The 10,982-nt window shown below is 56.7% G+C and overlaps 2 protein-coding genes and 1 long non-coding RNA gene across 8 annotated transcripts in view; 2 read left to right on the forward strand and 1 right to left on the reverse strand.

The window, feature by feature from the left end:
* LOC110590172 overlaps positions 1-453 on the forward strand; it is a 3,670-nt gene extending 3,217 nt beyond the window's left edge. Inside the window, exon 3 of the long non-coding RNA XR_006541433.1 lies at positions 67-453. This is a non-coding gene — a long non-coding RNA (uncharacterized LOC110590172). The remainder of the gene's footprint in view (positions 1-66) is intronic.
* The window catches only part of GAPDHS (glyceraldehyde-3-phosphate dehydrogenase, spermatogenic), a 10,499-nt gene extending 3,114 nt beyond the window's left edge, over positions 1-7,385 (reverse strand). Inside the window, exons 1-5 of one of the 2 annotated variants that reach the window (XM_021700843.2) lie at positions 7,372-7,385; positions 7,197-7,278; positions 3,685-3,841; positions 2,875-2,971; positions 2,594-2,700 (exon numbers count right to left, since the gene is read on the reverse strand). In XM_021700843.2, the coding sequence (XP_021556518.1) occupies positions 2,594-2,700; positions 2,875-2,971; positions 3,685-3,841; position 7,197 (362 nt within the window). In that variant the 5' untranslated portion in view covers positions 7,198-7,278; positions 7,372-7,385. Of the gene's footprint in view, positions 1-2,593; positions 2,701-2,874; positions 2,972-3,684; positions 3,842-6,270; positions 6,338-7,196; positions 7,279-7,371 lie in introns of those variants that run through there. The other variant, XM_044922209.1, reaches the window with a different exon arrangement.
* A 2,968-nt stretch (positions 7,386-10,353) lies between these two features.
* The window catches only part of SBSN (suprabasin), a 4,006-nt gene continuing 3,377 nt past the window's right edge, over positions 10,354-10,982 (forward strand). Inside the window, exon 1 of one of the 5 annotated variants that reach the window (XM_021700835.2) lies at positions 10,354-10,982. This exon is cut by the window's right edge and continues 641 nt beyond it. In XM_021700835.2, coding sequence (XP_021556510.2) covers positions 10,406-10,982 — 577 coding nt within the window. In that variant the 5' untranslated portion in view covers positions 10,354-10,405. The other 4 variants (XM_044922101.1, XM_044922102.1, XM_044922100.1 and 1 more) reach the window with 4 other exon arrangements.

Genomic DNA, 10,982 nt, shown 5'->3' on the forward strand with positions numbered 1-10,982 from the left:
CAACATCCTAGCTGTTGGGAGTCTACCCTGCTGGTCTCCCCTTTCATCACTGACTCCACCTTGCAGGCCACTTTTCTCCTCTTGGCTCGACCGCCCCTGTTGTGCCTTCCTGACTCAGGACTCTGCCCCCGCAGTGGGACCATCCCTGACTGCTCCCAGCCCAGGTCGGGCCCATTCTACCTATGCTGCTCAGAATGCACCCCAGGAAGGTGAGGCCTGTCCCGCTGCTTCTGGTCCCTGCCCTGGCAACCTCCCCACTGTCCTTGCCCCTCCTTACCACGCGGCTCCTGCACCAAGGGCCTGCTGCCGGAGCCTGGGCAGCTCCCCGAAGACACACTGCAGCCCCGGGAGCAGCTCCCGGGGGGGAGGACTGAAGCCTGAGGCAGCCCCCGGGCCAGCAATGGATAGTGGTTTACATTGGAAAGGGAAAGGAGGGCCGCCTGGGTGGCCAACTCTTGGTTTCCACTCAGGTCATGATCTCGGGGTCATAGGATCGAGCCCCGTGTTGGGCTCCCTCTCAGCCCGGAGTCTGCTTGGATTTCTCTCTCCCTCCCCCCTGTTCTTTTTCTCTCTCTCAAATAAATAAATAAATCTTAAAAGAGAAAAAGAGGGAAAGGAGATTTTGTTTCCTGTTTGAGAAGTTCACATTTCTACTCGATAGCAAATGTTTGTATTTGAAACATCAAACATCTAGATGTTGTTTACTGCTTGGCTTTAGCCAACAAGCAATAAATGACTTTTTTCCCTCACAGGGTTTATCACAACAGTGGTATGTTCTCTGATGATTTGTTAGCATCTGTCGTGTCTTCTAGACCACTGTATGCCACTGAGCCTGCTCCCGCCATAGGGTTTCAATCAGTGTTGGTGGGTTTTGTTTGTTAACCATTCTACCCAAGTTTACCGAACACCTGCCACATGCCCATGTTCTAAGTGCTGTACCTGAATTGACCCCTTGAATCCTGGTGAGCTGCGGGGTAAGTACTGTTACCAGCATTTCTCAGAGGAGCCAGCCCCAGGGCAGAGAGGAGGGGAAAAGCCAGCATCCTAGAAGACCCCAGCCCCTTCTATCGGCTGTCCTGGGCGCTGCCCTTCTGCCCAGAGGGCTGTTTTGAGGATTCCGTTCATTCATTCTTCCAGGAAGTATTGAGTCTCCCCAGAGTCTGCAGTGCCAAAGCAGTGATAGCGACGCGAAGCGAGAGGGCCCTCCTGGCGAGGAGGCTGTGGCTTTGCGGGGAATGCCCTTCCCAGTGTCCCCACACACCTGGTACCTCCGGCTTGCTCTCTGCTACCGCTGTGGGGGCTGTGAGCATCATCCCCATCAGATGCCCTACGCAACTGAGGCCAGGACAAGTTCAATCTCTTGCCCAAGGTCACCCAGCTAGGAAAGGGTGGAGTAGGGGTAAAGCATGCAAGCAACGTGGCTTGTACTGAGTGCCCGGAGAACACCGTGTAGGGACGGCGGAGCGCTGCTGGAGTCACCAGAGAAGCAGCACCTGGGTGCGGGGTGCCCGTTGAGGGGGCAGCCGTGTGGGGACCAAGAAGGCAGGGAGAATGCCCCGGGTGGCAGGAGCGCCCGGGCGAGTACCGAAAGGACGGGATGGCTGAGCAGCTCTGCTGAGATTGTGTTTGGCGTTAAGATTCCAAACTTGGGTCCAGCAGCTTCTCATCCGCATGGAGTCTCCAGTCCCCGCCTCCACCCGCCCTCCCACTCCCACACACAGCGCTGAGCACCTCATCACAAGCCCTCCTGCCCACAAGTATAAGCCGCGGGGCTGGGAGAGGCTGCGCCCCAGGGCAAGTTCCCTGGGGGGAGTGCGTGGGAAAGTCGCGTGCCGCCCAGCGTCCAGCAGTGGCTGCTAATTCACGTTAGGAAGGTAAAGTACGGCCCGGGGCTGGCCGGGGCTGGCCAGAGTGGGTGGGATGGCCGAGTGGGTGGAATGGCCGGGGATGGCCGGAGTGGGTGGGATGGCCAGAGTGGGTGGGATGGCCAGAGTGGGTGGGATGGCTGGGGATGGCTGGAGTGGGTGGGATGGCCGGAGTGGGTGGAATGACCAGAGTGGGTGGGATGACATGGAAAGGCAGGGGGCAGCGCATGGTGTTGGGGGCTGCAGCAGGAGCTGGGATTTTATTCATGGGGGGATGGGAAGCCATTGGAGGGTTTAAATACGGGAGTCACCAAGGCCAGTTGATGTTTTTAAAAGGCCTCTGGCTGCTATTTAGGAACAGGGTGGAAAGGGTTGGCTAGATGGCGGTGCCATTTCCTGGGGAGGGAGGTGACTAGGTTTGGGGGTTGAAGGAGAATCAGAAGATGAGTGTTAAACATATTGAGTTGACATGCCTGTGAGAAAACATGTAAATGTGTGTTAAAAGTATTCTGAGTAGAGTGGGACACCTTTTTAGATTAATGCTTTTTTAAGCATTTTAGGGGTCAGGGACTTCTCTGGGACCCCTCTCTGCCCCAGTACCCAGAGGCAAACACGCACACAATTTGGGGGATTCTGGACTCAGGCCTCCGCCCCCCAGTGTGAGAGGTTGGAATCCCATTCTAGTCCTCCGCACAGCCCCAGTGTTACTCTGCTGCAGGCATGCTTACCACTGGAAGACGCTGATCTCCTGATTGTCCACCACCAGTTTTCCGTTCCTGTACTCCACACTCCCCTTGTACCGGCCATGGGTGGAGTCATATTTAAACATGTACACCTGTGGGCGACAGGAGGGCTCCCAGTCTTGGATGGCCAAGGGTGGAGGAGCCAGCATCCCTAGGGAGTCCCCATCCTGATGAAGGTTTCACATGGCATCTGGGAGCCTTCCACGGAGCTCTCCTCCCCACTCTGGTCCCGCCTTTCCCAGTTCTCCCCTCTGCTGGCCGATCACCATATATTCCGGGTCGATGAATGGATCGTTCACTGCCACCACCTTAACACCCTTCTCCATGCAGGCGCGGAGCACCAGGCGACCGATGCGTCCAAATCTGTCCAGGGACAAGGGTGGTGGGGGTTGTACTCAGAATCCTCGCCGCCGGCAGGCAGAGGAGGGGATGGGAGAGAAAGGGATAAGGGAGGAGGTGCACCCTAGGTGGCTGGGGGGGACTCCTCAGTCTGGGGAAAGAAGGCAAAGTGCGGGCACTGTCCTCTCTTGCCCAGATGTCCTCTTCAGCCTCTTAACAGCTTTTCCTGCTTCCTCTACCCATCCATCGCTCCCTCCTATTCCTGACCTTGTAGCTGGATCGATCCTCTTAGAACTTCAGGTCAGAGTATGTCACTTGGCCTGAACACCTCCATGGCTCTTAATCAGTAAAACCAGATCCAGACTGCTTACCCGCCCCTGCCAGCTTCCCACCTCCCTCCCCCTTCCTCCCTTGCTTGCTCCGCATACTGACTTCCTGCCCGCTCTTTGTGCGCTGAGCTCAGAGCTGGCTACCGCTGTGCTCCCCAGTCTCACTGGACTTCCACACTGTTCACAACACGCATCACTGAACTGTCGTGTTCCTTCTTTGATTGCTGTCTTCCCACCGGAATGTGAGCTCTCTGAGGGTGGAGCCCTGTCTGCCTTTTCCCTGTGTTTCTTAAGGGTGGGCAGAATGAAGGTGCTGATGGTGAGAAATGGGGAGATGCCCCAGGCAGCCACCAGAGGAAAGGCCGGGCCCTAAGACTTCAGGAATGGCTCGCGCTAGGGCCAACTCACCCATTGATGCCCACTGTCAGCTTCTGAACCACAGCAGCCTTCTTAGGTTGAGGAAGTGGGGATTCCTCCTTGACTGGCTCAGGTTTGGGCTCTGGCTCAGCCTGGGGCTCCTGCTCTGTCTCAACCTTGGGCTCCGGTGGGGGTGGTCTTCTGGTCACTGTTGGGGGTTGGGTGGGGGCAATGAGTTGTGCCATCACGGTGGGAGAGAATGAACCATTTTGGCCACTCAGAACCTGTTGCTGGCTCCTGGCTCCTGGCCCCTGGTGGCTAACCATCTAGCTGTTTCCCCAACCTACCTGATCCACACAATGAGTAGGGGTGGGCTTGCTTTAAAATACCAATGCCAGGGCCCCTTCCCTGGAGAGTCTAACTCAGTGCACATGTCTTTTTAACAATCACTTGGGGTCATATTGTCTGTGCCTCAGTTTCCTCCTCTGTAAAAGGAAGATGATAGTACTTCTCTCTGAGAGTCACTGTGATGATTAAGTGAGGTGATAGAGGTAATGCTTATGAGAGAGTCTAGGAAACAGTCCACTTACATGAGTATTTCAAAGATGGTTTCCCAAACTCATCTGATAATTGTTCTAACCCAGCGGACCCCAAGCTGTTATGATAAGAACCCCGGGGTAGGCCTCTTCCCAGGGAAATCTGACTCAGTGGGTCTACACTGAGGCTCAGGAATCCTGGTTCTAAAAGCACTCCAGGTGATTTTTATCCTCAGAGTAGTTAGGAAATAGAGGAAACCCACGCCAGCTTCTACCTCTCCAAACCTACACACTCCCACTCCCGGACTGCATTTGAAACCCCCATGCGCTTGGAGGTGTGCGAGCCGGGCTGCCCATAAGGGCCTGAAAGAGAGGGGGGGAGACGTGGAGTCCGCAGTTGGATGCGGGTTGCGGGGGGGGGGGGGGGGGGGAGGCGCTGGCCAGCAGAGGGTTTCCAGCTGGGAATCAGGCCTGACTCTCACCCCCTGCTCCGCTGCCTGCCAGCTGTGTAGTCCTGAGCAAGTTAATGACCTCTCTGGCCTGTTTGCTGGTGCCATGTCTGACCTTCTGCCTGGGGGCTACTGTGAGGACTCAGATCACACCACCCAGTAGGTGCTGATGTCAACAGAGGGAGGAAGAGTATTTGTGAGGAAAGGAAGAGAGGAGATGTTGGAGTTGGGCTGGAGGAGGAAGGTGGTTGCTCTTGGCGCCAGGGTCAAAGGCGCTGGGAGGTGGTGGGGCTAGAACCATGGGCCAGCTGGTCTGTGGGTCCGCCTGGCCTCCAGGGGCTGCCGCAGGCCACGTGGCCTGAGCCTGGGCTGTGGGTTTCCTGCGGCAATACCAGTTCCTAAAGGTATTATGAGTGTTTATTTGAGGCAATGACCCTGTGGTTTTGGGGACCCTATGATATTTGCGTTCCTGGGGGGGGGGGCGGTTCTGCTTCCACGATCAGGAAAGGGGGAGATTTGTCCACGGGGGTTGAGTGGGAATCTGAGCCCACTCCTCGACCTTTCAAAAGAAAACTCAGGTGGTTCTCCTCTCCCACCTTCCCCCAGGCTTCCTCTCTCCTCCCCGCCAGTCAGGGGTGGGGTGCCTGGGCTGGAGGAAAGCTGCTGCACTGGGAAGGAAGAGCCTGAAGGGCTTCAGTGATGCAGCATCACCTGGTAGGTGAAACAAGGGCGCAGGTGCGCTCTCCTCATTCGGATGCCGCTCCCATTTCCTGGGCGCCGCCATGGGCTAGGTGCTGGGCGGAGCTCTTGGGTGCACCAGCTCACTGAGTGCTGTAAGGCATGCGCTAGAAACCCACCATACAGAGGGGAAACCCAGGCCCAAGGTCACAGAGCAAGTGCTGAGCAGGGAGGAGGTTCGCAGCCGGGCGGGGCGCTGCTTCTTGGGGGTCCCTCCCACCGCCCCCGACCCTGGCGTCCCGCCCACCCCGGCCGGCGGCCGGTGCGGGAGCCGCGAGGGAATGCGGGCTGCCCTCCGGGCCGACCTGGGTTCACCCGGCTGGTGTGTGTGCGCACCTCTGGCTGCATGGGGTAGGGCTGCCCAGTGGGAGCCAGCAGGGGACTCTGAGTCCCAACTCTGCTATTCCGGTGCTGAGAGCCCGAGGGAGGCGGCTTGCGCTCTCTTACCTCTGGTGGCCGCTCCGTGAGTGGGGACAGTAAACACACTGGCCCCCCCGGGGGGTGCGCGCACGCCTGGAATGTGCTTGGTGCGGCCCTGGCAGGTTGCTAGCGCCCAAGAGGACAGAGCCCACCAACTCCCGAGCGGCCCTTTGGCGCTGGGCGACGGGAGCGTCCATCCCTAGAAATGCGCCCTCGCAGACGCGGCGCCGGCCCCTGCTTCCGTCCTTCCAACGCTTGCTAGCGGCGCCAAGGCAGGTGGAAACCCGCTCCCTGGACCGCCACCATCGCCACAGAAACCACTGGGCGGGCAGGGCAGGGGTAGGGAGGGTGGGGCGCGAGGGAGGAGGGAAGGGGCGCCTCAGTCCGCCTCCTGCCCCCTCCCTCGTGCGCACGGCGAGGCGGGCACGCGCGCTGCAGGGACTCCCGACCGCCCTGTCTCCCCTTCCCCGGGGTCGGCCCGTCGCCTCCCTCACCCGGGCACGGCTGTCGCAGCAGCTGGACAACGGTAACATTGGTGAGGACGATGTCGCGTTTCGACATGGCCTAAGGTCTCATGGCCTAGCCTCCCGGGGGCCGCCGCGATGTTACTGCGGCGTGGGGCACCCGGGCTAGTGTGGCCGGAGCTTCTCGCTGTGACGTCACAGTACCCAGTGATGTCACGGGCGGCGGCCAAGAGCGTGACGTCCGCGTGCCAAGCCCCACCGTCCCCAGGCCACCCGTGGCGTCTAGCATAGAATCCAGCTTTTTACTCTGGTCCTCAAGGCCCTTTTCTCTCCCCCTCCCCTTCCTTCTCCCTGGCTCCCGGCTGCTCCTTGGCTAGTTAGCCACCCTGGCTGTTTTCTCTTGCCTGAAAAGCCCTGCCCTGTCCTTGCTCGGGGGCCTCCTGGTTTCCCTCCGGTTCCACCCTTTCAAGAGGGGCCCTCCTAACTCCCCATGTAAAGTTCTCTCCTTCCTCCATCCCTGTCGCCATGGCCTTCACCCCCTCAAATCTGCTCATCTTCCAGAAGCCTCCTCTGACTTCCCTTCCTGGGTTAGATGCTCCTATGTGCAAAGCTACTCTATGGCTACCCTCTCTACAGTTTTTGTTTTCCTCACAGCATATGTCTCTCTCTCAAAATCATCCTGTTTATTCGTTTTCTTGCCAGTTGTCTCTGCCCACCAGACTGTAAGCTCTTGGAGGGCAGAGTGCTTGTCTACCTTCACTTTTGTATCCCGGTGACTAGAAGGTTTGGCGCCTGCAGGTGCTCACTCAGATGCCAGAATGCGTATATAAATATCGCTGCCTCCCGTGTCTTCTGACTCCCAATCTTAAATTTAACTGACCTCCAAGCCAGATCCTCTCACTGCCCCCTGTTCTTCTCCTTGTGGCTTTTCATGTAGTTTGTCATGATCTACTTACTGATTTACATGCTCATTGTGTCCCGTTGTTCAGCACGGGGCCTCTGCTGCCACCTGGAACTGTGCCTGGCACAAAGCAGCTTCTGGGGAAGAACAGGACAGATGGCTCTTTCCTCTAACGCACTGGGGGTGGGGGCTCATTTGCACATCTGTGATACACAGATAGGCGCCTTCACCTGCAGGGCTGGCTGACACACAGCTGTGACCAAGATTTAGGGGGTGTGGGGGTTTGGGCCAGGAAGGAGTCATCATCCCGGACAGAGGTGTGGAAGCAAGAAGGGGCAGAATGACATAACCTCTTCCTTCCCTAAGTCTTCAAGGGAACTCAGTTCACCAAGCACCCACAATGGGACAGGGTGAGGGTAAGGCTCTCCTGCTTGGATGGTCCAGAGAGGTGGAACTGAAAATAAATCGGTGTACAGATGGGGAATTTCAATGGCCCAAGACCAAAATGCAGGTATTAATTAAACAAAGGGGGAGAAACTTAACACATATGATGGGGGTTGGGGGGAGGCGGGACGTGGAAAAGCACACAAATAAAACCAGGACTAAAAAGGGGTCAATTTTGTACAACTTTACAATAATAGATGTGAAAAGCTAGATGCAATTAAAAATTTTCTTAGAAAATATAAAGGAGCACCCCCGGTGCAAACAGAAATGGCAAATCTGAGTAGGCCAATAACAAGAGAAGAACCGGAGTTAAGATCTATCCTCCCCAAGGCTGATTCAGATCCAGATGACTTTATGGGCAGGATCTGCCAAAAAGCATCGGGAACTGGTGCGGGTCCTATCCAGAGTGGGGAAGTCGGGTGGCAGTTCTCACGCGGAGGGGTTCTGGGCAGGGCACGTGCTCCGAGGCCCCACGAGCTGGCCAGCACACTTCCTGGGAGTGCTCTGTGGGAGGGCCCTGACGCTGGGCCACGGAAACCTCCTCCACTTGCTCTGGAAAGGCAGCAGGCTCACATTACCCAAACCAGTGGAGGGTGGCAAAGAAAGGACAACTCCAGGCCAATCTCTTACGGGGACAGATGCCAAAGTCCTGAATCAATTAGTGGCAAATGGGAATTGGATCTAGAGGGACCCGGGCCTGAATGACAGAAGACGGCGGGATGGGCCGAGAGAGGGGTGGAAAGAGAAGATGGGAGTACATTTCAAAAGGAGAAACCCCACCTCTCCATCTCAGGATGGATTAGGATTCTGCAGGTCACCACCCACCCCTCCCCACCTGCAATCCCCTGGCATGGGAAACTCCCTCATTTAGGCACTGGACAAGGGCAGGAGAGCCACACCTGAGGTTGCCCAGGGATCTGGCTTTGTCCCTGGAGCGTGAAACTGGGAAACAGATTTAATGAGCTCAAGCTTGGAGAGGTGGCGTGATTAGTCACCCTCTATAGGCAGTGCCTAGAAATGGCAGAAGCTCCTGGGTCTCTGGGCCTGGGTGTCCAGGACCTGGAGTGGAAGTGTGGGTCTTCTGACGGGAGTGGGCCTGGTCACCCTTGTTTGAGCAAAGCCTGAAAACACATGCAGATTCTCACCACACCCGAGCACCCACACACATACCTCTGTCACCCCCGCCGGCTCACACCCTACACATTCCTTCCCACCTGCAATCCCACCTCCACCCCCTCTCTGTCTCTCCCTTTGGCACCCAAACCCAAATATCTTTCATCCCTGCACCTAACTTACCCACCCACTGGCTCTTGTTCTTCTGGTCTCGGCCTGCTTCTAGCCCCAGATAGCTACGCTGCCACAAGACCTCCCAGCCACCACCTGTCCTTCCTTCTGATGACCCTCTTCATGCCCAGGGTAGACTCCCAGCCATTCCCCTCCAACCCATGCCACCATGTCAATGCTTGGGGCTTTAGGTTGGGACCAAGGAGGCCCCAGGGGGAGGAAGGAAGGAAGGATGAGCCCCTGGCCTCCAGCCCAGGTTCTGGCTGACAGTCTCCCACTGCCCCAGGTCTTCAGCCCCTCCCCGTGGCTGCCCCAACCGGCTTTTCAGGAGACACTGCGTCCTGTCCCAGCTCATGGCAATCGGTCCTCTGCCCTTGCCCAAGGGCTGGGAAGCAGGAGGCCAAGGTCCCGGCTCCAAAATCTATAAGCCTTCCCAAGGGGCCCCAGGCTGCTCTGGGGACCCAGGCACCCTTCTCTGCAGCACCCTCTGAGACCCAGGCTTGGCCTGTCTTCCCTGGGCTTCCCTTAGCAAGCATACTATGTGTGCTTACATCACATACCTTTTTGGAGTGCTTCTTTAAATCCATCCATTTGTTCAATCTATAAATATTTACTGAACCCCAGGCAATGTTCTAAAAATTGGGGATACAGCAGTGACCAACACAAAAGCCCTGTCCTCTGGAAGTTTACAATCCGATAGATGAGGCAGACAGTATAAAAGATAATTTCGGATCGTGGTAAGTGCTTATAAAAACAAAAGGATGATATCACCCAGGATAACTGACAGATGGCCAGGGATGGTGTTTGTTTTTTTTTTTTGTGGTGACATTTGAACCAAGAACAGACTAAGAAAGAACCCACCATGTGAAGATGTGAGTTCTGCTTTCCAGGCAGAGAGGACAGCATGTGCAAAGGCCATGAGGCGGGAATGAGCCCGGTATATCTGAGGACCAGGGAGAAGACCTGTGGGGCTGGGACGTAGTAAGCGTAGGGGGGTGTCAACGAGAACAGTGAGTTCTGTTGATGTCAACTTGAACAGTGAGTCTCTGATGACTCCCTCAACTCCCCAAGGGTGCTCTCCTCCCCCCTGACTGAGCCTCCCATCTTCCTAGACTCTTGCTGCTGGGGAAACTGGATCCTTCGATCCCCTGAGAGGAGTGAAGAACTAGGCCTGGGTCCTGGGGATGGGGGTGATTGAAGGTGAGGTTGGGAGAGAGGAGGCCTGGATAGTGGGTGAGGAATGAAAAGAGGAGGTGGTTGGAAGGGCAGACATCTGGGCTTTGGGGTGGAGGGCCTGAGCTGGGCAAGGAGCAATGATGCCACGTGAGTGTTCTCCATTCATGACTCACCTCTTCCTCCTCCTCTTCGTTGCTCAACTCAAGTTCCCTGGGAAATACGTCCCTGACTGGGGACCAAGTCAGTGCCTCACAGGGGTAACTGAGTCATGAGGGGTGGAGAAGAGAGAGGGAGGTAGAGTATAAATAGCAGCTTTGCTTCCCTGGCTCCTCTCTGCATCCTCCCCACCCTTCCAACAACATGCACCTTGCCAGTTTGGTTAGCTCCTGCTCCCTCCTATTGCTATTGGGGGCCCTTCCTGGATGGGCGGCCAATGATGACCCCATTGAGAAGGTCATTGAAGGAATCAACCGAGGGCTGAGCAATGCAGAGAGAGAGGTGGGCAAGGCCCTGGAAGGCATCAATAATGGAATCACTCACGCTGGAAGGGAAGTGGAAAAAGTTTTTAATGGACTTAGCCACATGGGGAGCCAGGCCGGCAAGGAACTGGACAAAGACGTCCAGGGGCTCAACAACGGCTTGGACAAGGTAGCCCATGGGATCAACAGTGGCATCGGACAAGCAGGAAAGGAGGCAGAGAAATTTTCTCATGGGGTCAACAGCGCTGCTGGACAGGTTGGGAAGGAGGCAGACAAAGTGATTCAGGGGGTTCATCATGGGGTCAACCAGGCGGGAAGTGAGGCAGGGTGGTTTGGCCATGGGGTCCACCATGCTGCCGGGCAGGCTGGGAACGAGGCGGGGAGGTTTGGCCAGGGGGTCCACGATGCTGCGGGGCAGGTTGGGAACGAAGCAGAGAAGTTTGGTCAGGGGGTCCATC

This window comes from Neomonachus schauinslandi, chromosome 16 (assembly GCF_002201575.2).
Source record: "Neomonachus schauinslandi chromosome 16, ASM220157v2, whole genome shotgun sequence".
Taxonomy (NCBI): domain Eukaryota; kingdom Metazoa; phylum Chordata; class Mammalia; order Carnivora; family Phocidae; genus Neomonachus; species Neomonachus schauinslandi.